Genomic DNA, 23,109 nt, shown 5'->3' with positions numbered 1-23,109 from the left:
AATATGTCAGTTTACTTTACATAAATGAACTATAATGTCCTGCACACACTAGTAAAAAAAAAAACTATAAAACTATATTTGGTGTCGGATGTTTTAGATTTGACTTTGAACCGAATCAAACAAGAAATCAATTTAATTTATTTTTATTTTATTTCAATTCTTCTTGTGAACGTGCAAGACCTTCTTCCTAATGTTTCCTCCTGTCCTCCAGCTGACGGGCCAGCCGGTTCTGATCGGGGGAACCATGGGCACCTGCAGTTACGTGCTGACGGGCACAGAGCAGGGCATGACCGAGACGTTCGGCACCACGTGTCACGGAGCGGTGAGTGACCCGAGGAGTGTGTAGCAGCGACTCTAACACTAGCTTACATGTCAAGTCTCAATATAGACTGTTGACATGCACCCATGCTATACTTTCTAAATGTCATAATGTTAACGAACAGGTATTCAATACTTCGGTGAGCTCATTGTTTCTGCATTCAATTATTACATTGTTTAAATAATTTTTTTGCATATATACACATTTCTGAAATACTTAACTTAGACAGTTACCTGATAACAGATCTCTCTAAATTGTAATGTGGACTCATGCACTTTCTGTAAAGCTGCTTTGAAATGGTGTATTGTGAAAAGCGCTGTACAAATAAACATGAATTGAATGATTCCACAGCAGCTTTACAGTGATAACAGGAGATTACAGTAAGAGAGAGTGTTTAGGCTTTACAGCAGCTCTAGAATAAAGTTATTGTCCAGATAAAGTTAGTTTTGATTGATTCACTTCCATTGCAAAGATCATGAGTGATTAACTTCGGGGCCGCTAACACTCTGCTGTGTGTTTGTGAACGCTGTAGGGTCGAGCTCTATCCAGAGCCAAATCCAGACGCAACATAGACTTCCAGGACGTTCTGGATAAACTGGCAGACATGGGCATCGCCATCAGAGTCGCGTCACCAAAGCTGGTGATGGAGGAGGTGAGACCGGTCCACTCTCGTCACAAATATTATTTAAATTAAGGATCCAAAACCACAGAAAAAAAAAAGTATTTTATTAAATTATACTTTATGTATTTACGCCATGTCAGCAACAAGGCTATTTCCAAAGCGAAAACAGAATAAACAATTCATACAAATATATATATTTTTTATATATATATATATATTTAAAAGTTATATAACTTATATAGTCTTTTTTTTTTTTTTTCGTTATTACAAGATAGATGTTCTAATACATTCAGGTGATGCTTTCTTTTAAATGCATCAGTTGTATTATATTTTATTTAATTATACCACAAAATGGTCACAAATTATTATAGTTAGTTTAACTGTTAACTATCACTTATTAGTGGATTTCGAAGTCGACTCCAAAGAGCAGAAACGGTTGTTTTATTTCTTTTTTAGATTTGTATGATAGTTTTTTTTTTTTTTTAAATCACAATAAAATGCATTGAATAATTAAATATATTTTAAGTTGCTTTGTGGCCTTATTTTAACGGTTAAGCTAGTAGCGTTAAATCAGCAGTTTGCATTTTATATTTTAAGACAAGATATTTATTTTTTCAATAATCATCCAAGAATAAAATGCATTGAATCTACTAATGCTATTATACTCAACTTGTTTTGTGACCTAAATGGGAACAAATGTATTTATCTTTGTAATTCTTCAGTTTTGTTTAACTGTTAAGCTTAACCCTTATTAGTAGACCCGGGATTGAAGAACTGATCGTTAAATTGAAAGTTTCTTCTGTGATTTAAAGGGGTCCTGATGTGAGAAATCACATGTGCCTTTATCATTTGAAATATAAGAGGTCTCTGTACCATTAAAACATCCACATTGTAAACAGCAAGTAAATGATTTCATGCTTCATCTGGTAAATTATGGTTTTTCTAGAAGGTCCGAATTAAGATTGAAAATAACATGTTTTCTGATGCAAAAAAAATGTACATTAGAAGTGAACCTCAAGGAACATATTAAAATTAAAAATCCATGTCATGACTAATTTGTAAGCATCCAAAAAAGCTGACATAAATGTAAAGTTTGAAAACATTAAGTCTCAATGCACGCTTTTAACCCGCTTGTTGTCTTGCACATCAGGCTCCTGAATCCTACAAGAACGTCACAGATGTGGTGAACACGTGCCATGACGCCGGCATCAGTAAGAAGGCCATCAAGCTCCGACCCATCGCTGTGATTAAAGGTTAAAGCGTCGTGACGAAGGCGGAGAAAGGCCCTAAATCCTGAATGCAATCAGGATTAAAGACTGAAGATTGATTTCTGCACTTATGAAGGGGGACTGGCTCACGTCAGCGCTATTTTTGTTTCGTTTCGGGTTAAAGGTAAAAAGGTTTTCACTTAGAGCTGATAATTAACGTCAAATAACGCGTGTTAAATCAGCACGTTCACGTTGGTCAGAATCAACTACAGCTGGAGATCAAACTGAGATTAGTAAATACTTTATTGGTCATGACAAAAGATCCACAAAAGGGAGTGAGAGGGGCGTGTCCCAGCATATCAAAAATAAATCAAGTTTACACAAGTCTACCTTTCACGTCTTTCTCTCCTCTTATTTGGCATAAACACAGTGGGCTTGACGAGCAGGACTGAGTAACAGGTGTGTGTTGGGTAAATCACAGCAAGTCTGAAGCAAAGACTCATGGGTTATGTGAGAAACAATCTTTAAACAGTCAGTCTAATACATTTCAGTTTATGGGAAAGTGCTTCATCCATTTATATTGGGATACCTTATCATGATTCTCAAGTGTGATTTAAGTTGAATCGGCCCGAACTTTCCACGTGTCCGTATCTGAAGTGGGATCCAGGGATGAAAGGGTTAATACATGTGCAGTGTCTCACAAAATCAAACACAGATTGTCATTCTAACAGAAGAGACTGACGCAAAAATGCACGTCAGAGAGACTCTATGGTGAGAGTTTACATTAAATGTTCCAACAAAATGATTGCTAGCAGCGTAACCCAACCGAGACATTCGCACTGCGGATCCAGGGATCAGACCACCTCGTGGTATATTCACAGTCAGTAACATTACACGTATTGCATATTTCAAACGGGCTTAAACGACAGCGAATCGCAAGACTGTGACGGAGCCGATAAACATTTAGTGTTGAGTTTGTTCTGATATGCGGTTACAGTACAGCTCTGATGGGAATGCCATAGTACACGTTATTCATGGAAAACTGGGGGATTTGCTGATAAATTAGCATTAAATGATTGAAAATAAATGCAAAGACCTAAAATGATTTGCCAGGTTGAGCCCACATCAAGAGCACTTCCATTTGCTAACCTCGTCACGTCAAACTAAAACCTATGCTTCATTTCTGGAAGTAAAAAACAAAATTAAATTAAATCTGCCCTTCTTAAGCTGAAAGTTGAGAAAATCCAGATTTCTCAAGCGCACACAAAAAAATAAACATTTCATTAAATTCATTCTAGTAATTTTCTGTAACATTTAAGTCATGTTTCCAAACAATTAGCATTTTTTTTTTTCCTGCATGTTTCAATGGAAAAGCATTTAACTCGTGACTTTCCCTTGAAATTCTGTCCAGGACTGAAGCCCCGCCCACCCTCACAAACCCCACCTACTCTCCGTCTCGTCCAATCGCAGACCAGTCCAGGTGGCTGAACCTCCAATGGAGAGCACAACTCTTGATTGGGCCAAGGTCAGTGTGGGGGCGTGGTCACTGTCACGTGACAGCCAATCCCTACGTGACTCCATGTCCGTGGGTGTGGTTAAGCTTCTTTAAGTGCAAAAGTAGCTCCTATGCTAAGCTCTGTCATTATGGTGGTCTTGTAAGTGGCGTCGACTGCCGAGCCCCTGAAACGCTCCGCTTGACAATTCCAGTTTTAAAGTTTGGCCTGCTGGAAGAAAACCTACACACACACACAGGAAACGGCATGTTAAAACATTTAATGATCTCAGAAAACAACATGAATAAAGTGTTTCAACCATAAACCCCCTTGAAATACCTTCATGTAGTTCTTCAGAACCTTAACGTCCGGCTGCTGAAGCACTTGACACAGTTCCTAAAAAAAAAAAAAAAAAAAAGTTTAAATAAATCAGATATTTGACCAAAATAAAAGTGGCATCATAATACAAATATTTTTTTTGTAACAATTTCTTAAAGTAAAGTCGAACTTTTATTTTTGCAGGGTTGTCGTGAAGAGCTTTGAGTTTGTGTGTGTGTGTGTGTGTGTGTGTGTGTGTGACAATAGTTCTCAAATGAAATGGGGAAAAGCATAACTTCCAATTTTATGACTGGATTCCACGATTTTCCATGTCGCAAAAATCACTTCCTGAGTTCCTCACTTCCTTGACCCTTCCTAAAACCTTGTGTTGTCATCAAATGAAGCGCAAGTCAGTCTCAGAGACACTTGAAGCGTGTAATTTCCTCACCTGTGTGATTTCAGGCGAGACCTGCAGCGACGGCAGATACTCCTGAAGAAACTGGATACACTCCGGCCCCTGTGCAAACACCAGACATCAAGCATTAAATACTGAGCGACTATAGTTCTTGTTGTTACTCAGCGTTGAGTTTTCCCTAAAAAAGACTCACTCGTTTGAGATGAATCATTTGCAGAGTCAGTGTGCACTCCGACAGCGTCTGTAACAGAAGAGCAAATCATTACAAATCACCATTTATATTTAATACAAGCGGTTTATAAAAGCCTGGCCTGTCTTACCAGAACCGTCTGGGCATCTGAAAGGTCAAAGGTTGGTTTGAGAGGGGCCATGAAGCATGCTGGGACGATATGCTTGTAAATGAAATCTGGAAATCCCACCAAACCGTCTTTTCCACCTGAGAAAGAGAACATGTTAAAAGCATTATATATATATATATATATAAAAATATATAATGTTAATATTTAGAATTAGCTTTTATTTTTATATTTACAGTTTTCATTTTTGTTTTATTTTTTAATAATTTTGTCAGTTTTGTTTATTTATTATCATTTAAGTCTAATTTATTTTAATTAGTTTTAAATAAAATTTATCTTTAGATTAATAAACTCTAAACTAAAACTTAAAATAAACTAAACGTAAATAATCATTTAAAAAAATATATTTTATACTAATTAGTCATTTTACTGCTTTAACTTTTATAAAAATTTTTAGTTTGTCCATTTAGTATTTATATTTTATTTCAGCTTCATATCAATCAACAAAAATATTTTTAATCGTTTTAGTTAATAAACCTGGTTAAAAGTCAAGATGTAGCCTGAACCCATTTATTGGAGTTTTTTATTTTATTTTAATTAATATTTCAAATCATCTTTAATTTATATATTTTTAGTTTAATTTATATTTCTATAATTTATTTTAAGTTTTTATTTATTTCAAATTGTATTGCTTTTAAACAAATTTTAACAAACTTATATCAGTTTATCGCCAAGGCAACATTTTAAATTTGTTTAGTTGAAAATTTTCAACTAATATTTATATTTAATTTAATTTCGATTAACAGATGTTTTTCACAGTTTTAGTTAACGATGATAACCCCTGTTCAGATGCACATGCGTGTTCAGTGTTGTCCGTACCCCAGAGTTCCACCAGTCTGGACAGGATGATGAAGCATGTTTTCTGGGCGACTGGGTCTGGGAAGTCCACGGCTCCCTGGATGATGGTGAACAGCACTCGCTCGATGTTCTCCGCTCCTGCCGGACACAAGGCGCTTCAGTCAGTTCATGTTTTCAGGCACACAGCTTCGTTTGGAGTGTTTTCTGAACAGGAGTGTGTTTCCCGTACAACGAATCTGTTTGAGATCGAATTAATGCTAGATGTTTTGCTATATATTACAGACATGTCATTTTCTCAGTTATTTGCTTTATTTCCGGATTCAATCATAAGCTGTGTCCCAAATGACGCACTATGTACTCAACCGTGTAAGCGTATGAACTTTAAACGTTTATTTTGTCCTTCAACATCGGCGTCTGATGCCCCTCCCCCTCCGCTACGTTATTAAAGCTTTGCCGGTCGAGTGCATGAAGTGTCCAACGTTCCACACTTAGTTTTTTCGGTTAAATAAGTGCATCATCTTAAAGTGCACTTTTTATTTTTGTGTTGAATTTCCAGTGTGAACACATGCACTACTCGCACTATTTATGCTACAAAATGGCGTAGAATAGTGCACAAGTACGTGATTTGGGACGCACCTAAAGACTCGCTCTTACGCACTAGAGCTCGTTCGCACATTCAAAAACGGTGCTTTAAATCTCGTGACAAACTAAAAGACGTGAATGACATTTGTATGTATTCTAAATAAAAGAAGGTGTTTCCATTACAGATTTGCGCTAAAAAAATTCTCTTTTTTTTTCTCTAAATGTCGACAAAAAACTATTGCGAAATGACGGCGTTTCCATTAACCGATGTTATGCGACTAAAACTTAATTTTTTCCTCTCGTGATAAGTCATTCCAAAAATCATGGCAACGGACGCTGGTAGGTTTATGTACTATATCTCAGCCACTGCACTGGCCATTATTATTAATCGAAGGAGATGTGTGTGTGTTTTTCAAGCATTAATGGTGAGGAAAGACCCTTATGCTTGTGAGCGGCACATATGAGGAGTTTCTGGGTGTTTCTCCCTCAGATCTGCTTCCAGGTCTTGATTGTGGCATTTATTTGAGGTTTAGAATCCATTATTCTTGTAATTCTTTTGTCTTTTATGAGTTTAATAAAGAGTTCTGTCTCGTATTCTGTCCAAACACACTGCGTCATTACGTCAGCTGACCTGTAAAATGCACAAAAACTGTTTCCATTGCAGTTTTGCGAAATATATCTTTTTCGAATTAATTGAAAAACCTTACAACTTTTTTGCGATAAATGGAAGTTTTTGCGAAATTGGCGCGTTTCCATTGGGCGTATTTTCAATTCGCAATTTCAATTTGCGCAATTTGTAGGGTAATGGAAACGTGTTTAGATATAGATTGTACTGAATGTTAACTTACTTATTTGGCTCAAGATCAGGATTTATTGAGTCCACATGTTATAAAAACAAGAAACTCCAGCTTCTAACCACAGGTCGAGATCTGTCGCTCAAACACACAACTCTGCGATGCTGTTTGCGAAAGGTTTGGGGAAACACCGACTCGTTGAACTATGATAACGAATGAACTTGCGAACATAGTTGGCTAACGATGGTTTGGTGAAACACAGCCCAGGACAGCGGTGGCGTCTCACCCTGACTGGCCATGACCTCGTTCATGCCACTGCTAGCGATGGTCTGAATGAAACTGAAGTAGCTTCTTCTCAACATCTGCTTCTCCAGCGCAGCCGTCTGATCGTTCTCCTCCGCTGGACGAGACAACACCTCGAATATGGCCATCACCAGAGGCATGAAGATCTCCTGGAGGAAAGGAGACACCTGGTTCTGGGGGAACAAGAGACTCCATTACAGTCATGTTATATTAGGGCACACCAGGTGAATAGGATAACAAAAACAATAACTAATAGATATCACCATACTTCACCAGTTGACTGATTGCAAAAAAAAAAATTTGTATTAACAGTTTTCATGTTTAAATATGAAAATGATGCATTATCTAATTAAATATGCCCTAATTTGCATAATTTTCTAAAACAGAAACCTGAAAATTGAATGAAGTCAGGTTCAAAATTCTCGTAAAAATTTTATATATATATTAGAGTCAAAGGTTTTTACAGAGGGGATTTTGCATATCTCTATCACTCCACAAATCAGGACATGCTGTCAACAGCCAAAAATAAATTAATTTTCATAATTTAAGGAATACAATGTATAAAATCAGGAAAATTAAGTGAACCTAAAGTCAGTTCCTTCAGTGTGCATTCAGATACACATGTAGACATTACAAAAAGTTGTAACTTTTTGCTGGTTTGTAAAGTTGTAGCATTTTTAGTTAGAATTGAGCATTTTTAGGTTTTTCTATGTGCACTGAAGCACTCCATTCATTCCTATGGGGGTCGAGTTTTCTTTTCAAAGGATTTGTTACTTTTTTAAATTGCAATCACAAAACTCCTCGAACCCATTCAATTATTTATTTTGTGTGTATTCGTGGTGACAAAAGTATGGAAGCTTGTTTCCGTCACAGAATAAAACATTTTAAAAGATAATTGCGACTTTTTATCTCGTCTTATAAAGTCAGAATTCTGACTTTTTCTTGCAATTGCGACTTTATATCACACAATTCTGACTTTATAACACATAACTGAGTTTATATCTCGCAATTCTGACATCTTTTATCAGAATTGAGATATAAAGTCCAATTCTAAGGGGAAAAAAGAGACTTTTTTTTTCTTTCTTTTTTTTTACCTCAGAATAGTTTATATCTCATAATTCTGACTTTATATCACGCAATTTTGACTTAACACACAATTGCGACTTTATATCACGTAATTCTGAGATAAAAAGTCAAAATTGTGAGATTAAAAAGTCGCAATTACCTTTTTTATTTTTCACTCTGTGGCGGAAACAAGCTTCCATACAGAAGTCCTAGTCTTGGACCCCTCTGATGAACAATTTTTCATAAATGTAAGAGTTTGGGGTCAAAATGACCCGCGAGAGAAGGTTTATTTGGATCATTCGCGCAGCCCTACCTTAAACTTGGCTGTGATCTGACTGATGAGAGGAATGAACTCCTGCAGGTCTCGAGGCTCGCAGTCCTTCAGCATGTGCTGCGACGCCGCAGGGATGAAGGGCAGCACCTCTTCCTCGAGGCAGATGATCATGCGGTGGATGAAGGAGCGAACGGCGCTGCGTAACGGGCCTCGCTGGACGGGACAACTCAGCGCCGGCAGGACCGTCTGCAGGCAGTCCAGATAGACCTCCGAGCAGCCGCACTGCTTCACCGTCTGCTTGTTACTGAACGCCTTACTGGTGCGACTGGAGGAAGAGGAGCAAATTACTGATGGGTCTTTCATGAAAGTTCTTCGTTATGAAAGTCTTTCGTTCATTGCGTCTGTCACGTGACAAATGGACGAAAGACTCAGAAGGTAAAGTCATTATTTATGTTCCCTGTAAATAATTTTTGACTGCATAATGATTTCTTATCAGAATATGATCAAGATTGCGTAAGTGGGCATATTCGGGCAATCTGGCTGTTAAAAGTATAACATTTAAAGCCGCTTAAATGAACGAAACGACTCAAAAAAATATTTGTTCATTTTGATGAGCGAGATCGAACAAGAGAGTCAGTGAAATGATCCGAACTTCCCATCACTACTGGAAATGCTGGACAAACAAGTAAAGGTCTTTGCACACCGAGTCCGAAATTCGCGTCCAGAACGTAGGCTCACTATTGGTCGACGCTGGTCATGTGTGTGATGCGTGTGACATACAACCCAGAAGCGCTGCGCTGTTACACTGTGAACTCAGAGGAACACAGAAGAAAATGAAGAGTTGAATAAAGTCGATATTTTTGTTTTTTTGCGCACTAAAAGTATTCTCGTCGCTTGATAAACTTAAGGTTGAGCCACTGTAGTCACTTGGACTATTTTAAACATTGTCTTTAATAACTTTCTGGGCCGGCAAGTTTCAATAACATAGCAGGCTATGGAGGAGCGAGACAGCTCTCAGATTTAATCAGAAATATCTTAATGTGTGTTCTGAAGATGAACGAGAGTCTGACGGGGTGGAACAACATGAGGGAGAGTAATTACTGACAGAGTTAAAAAAATTTGGGTGAACTAACCCTTTAAACCACTTTAAAAGTTTGATTTATTTTAGCAAATCAGTTCAGCTGTGTGTGTGTGTGTGTGTGTGTGTACCTGGCGAACCCCACAGCGTGACTCAGACAGTCCGCCAGCGCCACCTGTCTCTCTTCATCGCCCTCCTGTGGCAGTTTGGCGAGTAGCATCCGAAACGCCTCCATTAGCGGCGTGAGAAGGCTCCGCATCAGAGCCTGTTTGCGTTCGGCCGGACTCTCTCCGTTCACGATCAACACGCCGGCCGTCTCGAACATGAACAGCTGGTCGTCGTTGCTGAGCAGCGCTGGAAACCCATTCTCCTGGAGAGAGAGAGAGACAACACGTAAAGTAGACGTTTACGGCATGTTTAAATGCAGCTGAATGATTTTTATGAGCCGTTTTACCGGGGGAGCGAGCTCTAACAGGTCCTGTATTCTGCTGAGTATGTCCTCGATGAACGCGTTCATGTGTTTACTGCACAAATAAACGAGAGTATTATTAGATAATGCAAACTCTGAATCAACATGCACCAATGCTACAATTTTCTATATGTCATAATCATTTGTTAAACAGGTATTCATTACTTCAGTGAGCTCATTGTTTCAGCCTTAAATTATTACATTGTTTAAATTAATACATTTTTAGCTAACTGTGATTTGTATATGTACATTAAATTCCATGTTAAATACCATGTGTGTGTATTGTTGTTCTGGTTGTGTGTGTGTGTGTGTGTGTGTGTGTGTGTGTGTGTGTGTGTGTGTGTGTGTGTGTGTGTGTGTGTGTGTGTGTGTGTGTGTGTGTAAAAATGTGAATGTTTTCTATTTGTATGTATGTGTTTTATAATGTACTTAGAAATGCCCAACCAGGGACATGAGTTGAAAATTAGCATTAGCTATAAACTTTGTATTGTAACTAAGTTTGACTGTATGGTTCAATAAACAAAATACAATTTCTGAAACGCATAACTTAGACAGTTAGCTCTGATAACAGATCACTGTAAAATTGTAAATTGTAATAAAACAAACTAAACATAGACGCAAAAGTTTGGCCAATGCAGTTTAGAAAATGTCACAATTCTGGAGTTGATATTTGGATTTTTAAGTACAGTTTAGTTTGAGTAAGTTTTAATGGTGCAATATTCATTTATTATTACATTTTTTAAATTAAGCTAAAGCTTAACTGTGATTTTGTACATGTACAGCTCTGAAATACATAACTTAGTTACCTCTGATAACAGATCTCTCTAAACTGTAATGACGACTCATGCATTTTCTGTAAAGCTGCTTTGAAATGATGTGTATTGTGAAAAGCGCTATACAAATAAATGTGAATTGAATATTATTAACATTGATCAAATGTATAAACGTACTGTAAAATTCTGTCAAATGTAACATTTACTAGTGATGCACCAACACGGACATTTGAGCCATTATTTCCATTTGTCTAATAAAATTGCGCCAGTATATATTTGAGGTTCCTTTCGTGTCTTATCGTGCTTGAGTGGTTTAAAAGCGCTTGAATGAATGATAGCGTGATCATATAGTGTAACGGATGCTGTGTTCGCGTGTGTGACTCACTGCAGGGTTTTGATGAAGCGTGAGAACAGGTAAGCCACTCGACTGCGCACCTTCGGACTGCTGTGCCTCAGACCACGCTGGTCTAAAAACGCCATCTGAACAAAACAAACACACGTAAATCTCTCAAAACTCAGGTCGAACTAAATCTGCACCCCTCTCACATCTCTAAATCTGCACCCCTCTCACATCTCTAAACCTGCACCCCTCTCACATCTCTAAATCTGCACCCCTCTCACATCTCTAAACCTGCACCCCTCTCACATCTCTAAATCTGCACCCCTCTCACATCTCTAAATCTGCACCCCTCTCACATCTCTAAACCTGCACCCCTCTCACATCTCTAAATCTGCACCCCTCTCACATCTCTAAATCTGCACCCCTCTCACATCTCTAAACCTGCACCCCTCTCACATCTCTAAATCTGCACCCCTCTCACATCTCTAAATCTGTTTAAACTATGGGTGACGCATAAAATCAGCCTTGTGAAAAGGAGTGTAATTGACTAACAGGCTTGAAACGCTCACCAAGACACTGGGAATGTGCTGCGGTTCAACCAGGAAGAATTTATCATAGCGGACGACGGTCTCGAAGAACTCCAGAGCAACAGAGGAATGCTGATACCCGCTCACGCCACAGGAGATGAGCTACACACACACACACACACACACAACATCAGAGAGCTGTCATCATGATGTAGACCTTACTATGTGCCCGATTTATTCACTCGTTCTTTCATTGAGAATGTTTACATGCACATCAATGTGGTAAAATAGAATTATTACTACTATATCTTTTCTTATATACTTTATTTCACTGTGACATTTGAATAAAACACTTGTGAACGTGCTAATTTTCTATTCGCTCCGGCCACTCCAGATAAAGAATGCTGGTCTCACCGTCCTCATCATGGCCTGCAGCGTGCTGGTTTTAGCAGTGTCTCCGGAGAAATGCGCTCCATGAGACGCGGGAAGAGCTTCACCCAGCATATACAGCAGTCTGATGGCCACCTCCACCTCCATGAACTGCACCGTCTGCCAGTTCCTACACACACACACACACACACACATCAATGAACCAAAGTCAGGTGATGTCTTTAGATGGGCTTTTAAAGAGCACCTATTCTGCTTTTTTTCCATCTTTCGTTAGTGTGTAATGTTGCTGTTTGAGCATGAAAAAGCTCTGGAAAGTTACAAATATTCTCTATATCAGTGTTTCTGAACTCCTGAAACGCCTCCATTGTAGTCTTGAGTTTCTTCCGGGAACGAACGCGTCACAATATTCCTCATTTAAATAATTAATGCGCAGAATAAAGGGGCGGGGCTTGGCTGAGTTAGTTAGTAGTGTGTTAAACTGGCAGTTATGGTAAGGGGGGGGACATTTCCCAAACACACTCGAAGCACTCGACCAATCACAACACACTGCTCCAGCCGACCAATCAGAGCACAGTGTGCTCTTCAGAAGGAGGGGCTTCATAGAGACAGGAAGTAAACAGAGCGTTACTGACAGACTGGGAAGAGAGGAGCCGCAACATTGGAGAATATGAGGAGAATAATCAACATTCAAGCAGGAAAACCTGTTCTAGTAGAGCCTGAAAACAACACTTTGATCCTCTTTAAATTTAGGATGTATTAAAGGTCATATGAGTGCAAGGCTGTGATGTCATAACAATGAAGACTTCAGAACAACCTGTTTTGCAGGTACTTGGAGTCAAGAGGAAGCAGTGTGCTGAAAATTTGAGCATGTCTATGTAGTGCATTAAACAAAAGAACAAGGAAAATCCTGTTTTCTCTGATTTTAGATATCAGTGTGTTGTGCAGGTTCATGTCTCACTGCATGGTGGCGTTGAAGACTCTGTGCACAGACTCCAGCAGCAGCTCAGGAGAGACTTGAGCCAATCGATCCAGCAACATCTTCAGCTGTTTCCTGTATTCGACAAACATGGCCTCATCCTCGCCCTGAGAGAAGCAAACCTATATTTATATACAGACAAAAATTTATATAATCGGGCTGCAAGATGTTTCTAAATAAACCCGAGATCGCAATATGGCTCATATCAGTAGGGCTGTCAAAATGGCCGAAAAGCTAAATTCGAATTTCTTTCTTAAATATTGCCAAAATTCGAATTATATTTGAATTCTAAAGGTAATACTTAATCTTACAGGGAAAAAAAGTACTGTATTGTCTCCTATATCCACAACAGGACGCAAGCGAGAGTGATAAACAAATATAAACCAAAACAAGAATCACATCTTTTATTGAAATGAAATGACATTCACTTTTAAAGTGCATTAACTTTTTAAACAATTGTTCTTAAATAAAATACAATGTCCTTAATGTGCATGCAAGGAAAATTAGGTTACAATAGTGCATAAAACTGTGTAAGTGCATCAGTAACCTGAGCAGGGTATAAAATCTGATCAAAACTGGATAAGCTAACAAAAACAAACCGCTTCAGTTACGCCATCATCATGTCTCGCACGCCTCTTGACACCAAAAATGTAATGCACGGTTTTTGCATTCAAATGTGCATGTTTTTTTTTTTTTCAACGAATATTCAAAATTCAAATTCTCATTTGACAGCCCTATAGCTTAGTGTGATTATCAAACATGGGAACGCAACACTCGCCAATGTGAACACTGTGTTGTCACGACAAACACTGTACATGTATATTGCCAAAGCACACTAAGAACAGATCAGACTTTTCCACACTGACCTCATTCTCGAAGTTATACTCGTCATCGTACTTGAGTTTGTTCATCACAGCCAGCATGATCGCCTGTTAGCAAGACAACAACAATCATAAACGACAGCACTAATCAACACTAATGCATATGAGCCTGTGATGCTGCCGTACCTCCACGTTGCTCTTCTGCTGCTCACTCAGAGCTGGGAGCTGAAAAACACAAACACACAAAGTTAAACATGAGGTTCATGTGTAGATAGGGCTGGAAAAAAAAAAAGATTTTTCAATGAATCATTTTTTAAAAATGTGGTCGATTCAAAATCGATTCTTAAAGGCCACAAATTGATATTTTCCCATATTTATTTATCCATTACCCAGAAGCCAGTGTTAGTTTTCCTCCACTGTTCATAGGCTTGCAGCCTCCATGTTACAGCTAATGCTGGGAGATTTTATGTGCGTTTAATCTTAAACATAAAATAACCCGATCCTGTTTGATCAAGGCGTGCGACTGTCTGACTTTCCCAATTTTCAGCATCAATTTTTCATCTTGCATCAAAATCCTGTCTATTAATTGTATGCATTTGAAATATAGAGTTGTGTTTGTTTTAATGTGCCTAAGTGTACCTAAAATAAAAAGAGTTTAGTATACAGGTTTGTGGCTCTTAATTTCTTTTTATTAATAAACCATTTGTAAACTTATGTTCACTGTTCTTTTTAATAAATATAGGATTTGTATTAAATCTATATTCATTGAGTCGAATCGAGAATCGAAATCAAATTTAGAAATCAAAATCAAATCGATACCCAGCCCAAGTGTAGATCATCTTATAATATGTGACCCTGGACCACAAAACCAGTCACATGGGTAAATTTTTTGAAATTGAGATTTATACATCACTTGAAAGCAGAATAAATAAAATCTGGAATCTGAGGGTGCAAAAAAATAAAATCGAAACATTGAGAAAATCTCCTTTAAAGTTGTTCATTTATGTTCACAAACTATCTTTGTTTTTGTACCTTTGAAATTTACAAAATATCTTCATGGAACATGATCTTTACTTAACATCCTAATGATTTTTGGCATAGAAGAAAAATCGATCATTTTGACCCGAACAATGTATTGTTGGCTATTGCCACAGATATACCCGTGCGAATCGTGACTGGTTTTGCGATCCAGGGTCACATATTGTCTTATAATCATGTCTGCTGCACCTGTTTGAGCACATGCAGGTAGTCGTAACAGAAGCCCACGATGTTGGCTGAGATATCGTCATCTTCATGAATTAGCAGCTGTAGCATCAGGGGAACCTTTGACTCCACGGCGTGCAGTGTTTCCGCAGAAACCTTCAAATCCGTCTTACTGAGTTTAGTCCAGCTTAGCACCAGAGACTGACCCATCCCGTTCACCAGCCGAGAAAACTTGGCCAGAAAATCCACATCCTCCTCCTGAGAGACACGACGTACACACAGATGACGAAACAAAGATGATGAATTGGTTACAGCAATTCTTGAATCAGTCTGAATCATATGCAACCTTATATATACTGAATATATAACGATTAGTGCGAGTGTCTAACCATGCAGGGTGCAGTTTATTTAAATATATGCGCTATCGGTTTCAGAGTGAAGCGTGGCACTAAAATAAAATAAAAGCTTGAAAGTTTAACATCTGAAAATGAAGAAATTAAGGTTTAGATTAATAGTCCTATCAAATAATTCATATTAAATAGTTTATTTTACAGTACAATAGTATTACAATACATTTTATTTGTAATGCGCCTTTTTTACAAAGTAAAAAAAAAAAAATTCAGTATCAATATACAATTATTATTTTATTGTAAACAAAATAAGAAATATATTGTAATAATGGTAACACTTTACATTAAGTTCCCAGTTAATTAATGCAAGCAATAAGCAATACATTTGGTACAATATTTAATCATATTTCTTAATGCAAGTTAATAAAAATTCAGATCCATTAAATATTAACAGTTGCAACTATAATATATTTATTTAATCATATATTTGTACGTGCTGAAATCAACATCAACTAAGATTAATAAATGCTTTAGAAGTATTTTTCATTGCTTATTGTAAAGTGTTACCATAATATTATTGTAATGTAGAATAAAAAAAAAATTTAATAAAAATAATTGTATTACAAAAAAACAAAATGTATGTTTTTGCCAATATCGTTCAGCCATACCGAGAAACACGGTTTCTAGTTAACTCTTTGACAGCAACATTACAACCGAAGATATGTAATGTTTTTGAGACTTAAATCAGTTGCTCGTGACAACATGGTTGTACTGCTGATGTATTTGCACACCTGTTCCACATTGAAGAACCCAGCGGACTGCAGCACCTGACACAGGGACTCCACCAGTTTGGTTTTGTCGACAGGATCCATGCCCTTATTGATGATCTCAAACAGACAATCGCACGCCTCCTCCCGCAGCTCCTCCATGGACATGTGGCTGAGCAACAGATTCACAAACCTACAAACACACACACACAGCTCTCATATAAACATGCATTTTCATTAAAAAGAAGGTCATTCGAGCCGATATATTTGAGCGAGATACACATGTATTAGTGGTCGACGGATGTATCCACCTTTGTTCGTTTTTAAAGTCCTTGTAGTGAAACTCAAGTTTTTAATGTTGTTTATGTGTCTATGTGGTGTTTAATATGCTTTAAGACAAAGCATGTGTAAGTTCATAAGTCGACACCATTGCTGAGTATTTCCTCCTTAAAACTGCAGTGAACCAAAGACAGTCTCAAAAACACGCTTTGAAATCGCTGGTGTTTCTGACGTCACAAACTACCTTGTAACCAATCAGATCAACGTGTGATCGTCAACCAGTGGATCTCTGAGCTGAGCGAGTGAGTGAGTGGAGGCGGGGCTCATTTTCATATTCATTTTAAGTGACAAAATTGACTACAGAGGGACTTTAAATATCACCATAGGCCAATAAGTTATTCTGTTTGGCCAATGTGTCTAAAGTGGGACTTTTATTTTGACAGCGCGGATGCCAAAATACTGATTGGTCAACATTCCGAGGTGCATTATTCTACAATAACAACTGTCGTCAATAGCAACCCTCAATATAACATACCGTCCAGTCTGCACTTCTTTCATGTCTCTCTTTACTTTACATATCGGCCACCATACTCTAAAATATCTGCCTTTTCATCAAAATATCATAAAAAAAAACCAATATGGGTCAATATGTATGAGGTTCATCAGAGCTGCTGTGACCTGTCGTTGGCGATGAGGTTGAGGTCGATCCAGGACACGTACGCGCCCACCACCTCCAGACACTGGCAGGTCAGCTCGCTGTGTGTGTGCTGGTACGTCTGAAGGATCTGGAACCAGGACTCCACCAGCGCCGGGATGCACTGCTCGCGCATGCCGTCTTTAATCAGAGTATTTCTGCGAGTCTCCTGGGAAAGAGAGACAGAGAGAGAGAGAGAGACAGAGAGAGAGAGAGAGAGAGAGAGAGAGAGAGAGAGAGAGAGAGAGAGAGAGAGAGAGAGAGAGAGAGAGAGAGAGAGAGAGAGAGAGAGAGAGAGAGAGAGAGAGAGAGAGAGATGTTTTAATGACACAAATGAATGGTGCAGACGCGCGGTTTCATACCACACACACATTCAAGTGACACTCGCTGTGTTTTTAGCCTCTTCCGGCTCACTATATGGACGTGAATGCATGAACTTCATCTCCGGAGCCGCTCTGACAGTCACTTCAACAGCATTTTACCGTTTTATTTGAGAAAAACTATCGTTCGTCATAAAACACACAGAAACTCAAAGGTCTTTATGGCAACCCGTCAAAATAAAAGTCCGGTTTAACTTGACAGAAATATATACCGTTGTACAGTAGACTTTAGATACATATCGATGTAATAATTATACTAAACGCTAATAATAATATATCATCATCAAAACTTTTAATTTAAGGAATAATACATTTTTCTTTCATGTTTTAATTTTAACAGTAAAGCTCATTGCGCAGCATGTTGTTTGAAAAAAAAAAGTTTAATTTCATGAGTAATTTTATTACCAGAAAATACACAACATATAAATGTGAAGAAAAAAAACACATTTAATAGAAATAAAAAATAAAAAACATTAAAATTTAGTTTTTGTTGTTCAAAAACAACTGAATCCAGAAAAATTTAAATGGAAAAAATAAAACTGATTTCATAAGGCCCTAAGAATGCAAAGACGTTTGGGCCTGTTTTACCTCCGGGCTGTGCAGGATGTCCCGATCGACCACCTCAGCATCGATGGCCATCAGCATCCGCAGGTAAATGTCCACACCGTTCGGATTCAGTCCCACCAGAGCGAGGATGTCAAAGAAGAACTTGGGCCAGAAAGTCAGATACTCCTTCACAAACGTCAGGGCCAAAACCTGTGCCGCCTTATTCCTGATGAAGGGCTTCTCCGGATGCAAGTTCATCAGCTGGACGAAAGCACCAACACGCAGAGATGGAATCATATTTCAATGATTACGCATTCATACACACATGAATATCAATCAAAAGGCCAACAGAACTAACCTGAGCCTGCAACCACTTCATCAGGGTCTCTCGGATCAGCTGCTGTTGAGCCGCGGAGAGCGACCCGTGTCTGCAAAACACACAGCGTTTAACCCCATACATTGATATTTTGTGTACTTTTTAATGATAGAAGCCATGTGCAGGAGAGTAGATAATAAACTGAAATAAGTTGAAGCACTAAAATTATTACCTGAAAAAAAAAAATAAAAAAAAATAAAAAAAAATGAAACCTAAAGAGCAATATTTAAATAAAATAATAAAATGATAAAAGTAAATATTTACTAAAATATTAAACCATTAAAATTAACATGAAAACTAAAATAGAAATATATCAGCTAATTCAAAATATTAATAAAACTCAAATAAAAAAAATATCACTGACCAGAACTAAAAGGACCAGGTCTAATTGTGTTTGTTTAGTGCTAAATTTGTTAGGTAATGTTTAGTAAGTGACCGACACAATCTCCCTCCAAATATGCATCATTCATTAACCCTTTAGAACCTGAAACTAAAATAGGTGTTTTTCACATATTTAGATTTTTTTTACTGTACAATTCTAAAACAATGTGCTATCTTAATGTGCAAGGTGTCATCTTTTTCAGAAAAAGATTAGCTTTCAACAAATTACAGTTATTGACCATTATTGTGTGTGGTGAGTTTGTAAATGGAATTTAAATAGACAAAAAAAAAAAAAAAAAAAACTAGAATAAATTTACTGAGTTTTATTTAGAAAAAAACACTTTAACGTTGAAAAATGAACTATAATACATATATACAAGTCTGTTTTGTGACATTGGGTTGCACAGTTTTCATTTAGGACACTTTTTTTCATACGCGCACACATACAAATGCACGCACACATACACACGCACACACTACATGCTTAGATACGTGAAAGAGTTACGGCCATCAGCTTCCCAAGTTTCATTAAAAATCATCCCAATCCCCTCTTCTGCTGTCTAACACTTCTTTCGCCATGTATTTGTTCATTTCTTTTATTATTTTATGCAATCCAAAACACTCTAACCTGCCGCGCTTCGCATCGCTCTGTTCAAATCCTTCCTTCCCGCGCTGCTGTCATTTGCAGACGGAAAGCATGAAATTACCGTAATAAGCCGTATATTGCCGAACAGCGCATGTTGTCTACTGTCAGGGGCAATTTGAATGGTTTTGATAGTGTAAATGGTTGAAGAGTTACAGTCAAATGAATACAGCTTGCTGGTATATGTGTCGGACGACGACACAGCCGGTTCTAAAGGGTTAATCAGTAGCAAACCAATATTTGTGTTATGGGTCTAAAGTTGGCATAAATGAATGCATGTTATAATCAACATGAATCTTGATTTGTTGTATACTGTGCAGTTGTGCTGTTGCTGACGTCAATTTTAGTTTTTATATTCGTATATTATTGTGCTGCTGTAATGTGTAAAGACTATTTAATCTAATCTAAATGATTTATCCATGTATACATTTTTTAAATGTTTGACCTGGGAATGTTTAATCATTCATTTAATCATATGACGTATGCTGGATCCTCCAATCATTCAGTCCGCTTAAACTCCGCCCCTGCCAGCTCAAGCTCATTTGCATACACTTGAGTGCCACGCCCACATCTCAACATCCAATCAACAACCGATACAGAGAAGCAAAAACCCCACCCTACTTTTGTTCTCAATCCAGAAGATCTGTCGCTACTTCTGTTTCAGTGTGACTAATGTACCGCCACACTGTGATACAATTCAAATTTTTCTAACACAAATATTAATGCAAAAACATGCAAAAGATTCAGTGATACCTGAATTTGATCTGGTGCTCCAAGACTTGAAAGCAGAAGAACTTCACATGATCGTCACTGGCAAAAGAACACACTCACATTAAATTATTCAACATTATTAAATGAAGAATATCAGTATGTTCCTCTACTAGGCTACATTACGGCATTAATACTATATATCACAGCAGGCTTTGCTGCAACATTTCTTGCATCCCTGCAGTGTGATGCTCTGCTCACCTGTAAACCCCTTTAACCAGGGCTTCAGCACACACCCCCCATCCATCCCGAGACTCTTTCAACTGCTCAAAATATGCCAGCGCCTGAAAGCACACAGAAAACATGAGTGTTTTTCTTACTCGATGATGCACTGCACTCATTTGCAAAATCAAAAGTTGGTTATGCAATATATGTAAACAGAAACACTGTGTGTAAATTAATGAATTTAAGAGCACCTATTATGCTTTTTCCCCCATGTTCATCTTTCTTTAGTGTGTAATGTTGCTGTTTGAGCATGAAAAAGCTCTGCAAAGTTACAAATATTCTCTATATCAGTGTTTCTGAACTCCTGAAACGCCTCCACTGTAGTCTTGAGTTTCTTCCGGGAACGAACACGTCACAATATTCCTCATTTAAATAATTAATGCGCAGAATAAAGGGGCGGGGCCTGGCTGAGTTAGTTAGTAGTGTTAAACTGGTGTTATGTAAGAGCGGGACATTTCTCAAACACACTCGAAGCACTCGACCAATCACAACACACTGATCCAGCCGACCAATCAGAGCACAGTGTGCTTTTCAGAAGGAGGGGCTCCATAGAGACAGGAAGTGAACAGAGCGTTACTGACAGACTGGGAAGAGAGGAGCCGCAACAATGGAGAATATGAGGAGAATAATCAATTTTCAAGCAGGAAAACCTGTTCTAGTAGAGCCTGAAACAACATCAAGGCATAATAGGTCCTCTTTAAGTGTATATATGTCTGCTGTAGTGTTTTGTTCTCACCCTCTGCCTGTAACAGGCATCAGCGTTGGGGTTCAGTCCCATGAGGGCCTGCTCGTCCATGATGGCAGGTAACGCCGACTCGCAGGCCATATGTGGGTTAGCTGCTGTCCTTGATCAGTTTATTCCCAATCTCCGCACAGGACACACACATCTGAGTGAGAGACACACACACAAACATGAGTCAGGCTGAAATATCTTAGTGTACACACAATACAAACACCATAATATAAAGTCAGAGCAGGGTGACCAATGACTGATACAATATAACACTCTTATTATACAATATTTACTCAATCAACCAAAAAAAAAAAAAAGATGTGTACATTACACAGGGAGCAGGTTAACAATTCTGTTAATCAAGCAAGTGAACAGTTTGAGACCACAGAGAGACACTGATTTTGATTAAAAAAAAATTATCTACCAATATATCAGTCTATCGCTAAAAACACACTGGAAAATAATAGTTTTGCAGCTTGTGTAGTTTACTTAATTAAAATGAGCTGAAGCAACACACAACTGCAGTCCATTTTATCACAACTTAATTTCATTGTGTTCAGTCCACTTAAATATGTTGAACTGAAGTTCACTTCTTTTGTGAAGACTACATGAATGATTGCATTAACTGAACCTGGTGGATTTTTGATGCTAAATTAATGATTAATCAAATGAATGAAGTATGTGCTTATTCGCTTTGTTCATTTTACTTAGTTAAGTGGATTATGTACTAAATTCTATGTGTGAGGTTTACTAAATCAGAGCTTAAAACTGTATGCATTTTACTTTTTAACGTGATCTTATACCATAGTAATTACATGGTAACTTACTTGAAAGAATAATAAAAGTTTAATGAGATGAACATGACCATTTCAGGTCACACATTCATAAGAATGTCAGTTTGACAAAATTAGATACTATTAATATGATCTTTAACAAAGAGCCATTTGATTATGCAATTCAACGTCAATATTTACTGAAGAACATTAATGACCTCACCAGAGCAATAACAACAGATCAATGACAAAAACACACACACACACACACGCTGAATCAGCACTTTCTCTTTCATTCTCTCTTTCACTGTGTGTAGTTTGAGAAATGTAATTGTACGTTATGATTTTAGGACGTGGTACCAAGGTATTCTGACATATATACCATGGTATTTCCATGGTATTGTTAGAATTTAACTTAAATGGTAATCCATTACCTGACAGCACCTCTGTAACTACTTTTTCTGATGCAACACGGGCCCAATAGTGAGTTTAACCAAAGCCATATGATCCACTAACTCAAAGCACTATTCGATTTTCACCATACAATTAGATTTACCTCAGATATTGATATTTGTTATTATTATTATTCGTGTATCATCAAAATAACAGCCTAATTCCTGCGCGCTCGCGCTGCTAACCGACAAGCATGTCACGCGCGTGCCGAATCTCAGCGAACGTGGCGTGACAAGACTGAGAAAACACGTCGAAATAACGACAAACCTCCGTTGTACAACAAAACGGACTCACATGTGTGGTGTTAAATCACACGCGCGCGTAGTTTAATGAGTTATCGGCTTAATTGGTGGTGGATAAGAGTTGTTGTGAACGTGATGATGACAGACCACCATCATCCGCACCACCATCCGCGCGCGCTGTCAGACAAAAGACTCGCGCGTAACTTTCATCTAAATGAATAAGACATGCCGCGACCGTGTAAATGTACGGATATGGTTGAGGTTACCGCACCTTACCGTGAACTTTACCGCTCCATCATCATCCGCCCTGCTCAAGTGACTCAGTGCGCATGCTATAGAATCAACAGCGGCGTGTCGGGCCGACCGGATGTGACG

General features: G+C 38.0%; 2 protein-coding genes across 3 annotated transcripts in view; one reads left to right on the top strand and one right to left on the bottom strand.

The window, feature by feature from the left end:
* The window catches only part of rtcb (RNA 2',3'-cyclic phosphate and 5'-OH ligase), a 10,213-nt gene extending 7,675 nt beyond the window's left edge, over positions 1 to 2,538 (top strand). Inside the window, exons 10-12 of the mRNA XM_084407196.1 lie at positions 212 to 322; positions 852 to 971; positions 2,092 to 2,538. Of these exons, the coding sequence (XP_084263322.1) occupies positions 212 to 322; positions 852 to 971; positions 2,092 to 2,199 (339 nt within the window). The 3' untranslated portion in view covers positions 2,200 to 2,538. The remainder of the gene's footprint in view (positions 1 to 211; positions 323 to 851; positions 972 to 2,091) is intronic.
* xpot (exportin, tRNA (nuclear export receptor for tRNAs)) lies at positions 2,435 to 23,109 on the bottom strand. 2 transcript variants are annotated; one of them, XM_084407193.1, is made up of 25 exons: positions 23,011 to 23,109; positions 21,270 to 21,420; positions 20,510 to 20,592; positions 20,294 to 20,350; positions 18,499 to 18,568; positions 18,183 to 18,401; positions 17,199 to 17,383; positions 16,266 to 16,434; positions 15,149 to 15,382; positions 14,108 to 14,146; positions 13,967 to 14,029; positions 13,083 to 13,207; positions 12,149 to 12,293; positions 11,777 to 11,896; positions 11,253 to 11,347; positions 10,080 to 10,149; positions 9,757 to 9,995; positions 8,587 to 8,872; positions 7,192 to 7,381; positions 5,551 to 5,667; positions 4,696 to 4,811; positions 4,569 to 4,616; positions 4,409 to 4,477; positions 3,982 to 4,038; positions 2,435 to 3,885 (listed from the first exon to the last, which is right to left on the bottom strand). In XM_084407193.1, exons 2-25 carry the CDS (start codon positions 21,357 to 21,359, stop codon positions 3,859 to 3,861), a joined length of 2,913 nt encoding a protein of 970 aa, XP_084263319.1. In that variant the 5' UTR covers positions 21,360 to 21,420; positions 23,011 to 23,109; the 3' UTR covers positions 2,435 to 3,858. The 2 variants fall into 2 exon arrangements, with proteins under 2 accessions (XP_084263319.1, XP_084263320.1); XM_084407194.1 differs by having other exon boundaries at positions 23,006 to 23,103.

This window comes from Rutilus rutilus, assembly GCF_951802725.1.
Source record: "Rutilus rutilus genome assembly, chromosome: 4".
In the NCBI taxonomy this organism is placed as follows: Eukaryota; Metazoa; Chordata; class Actinopteri; order Cypriniformes; family Leuciscidae; genus Rutilus; species Rutilus rutilus.
Note: the sequence above shows the minus strand (reverse complement) of the source record. Positions and strands in the feature narration are given on the sequence as shown.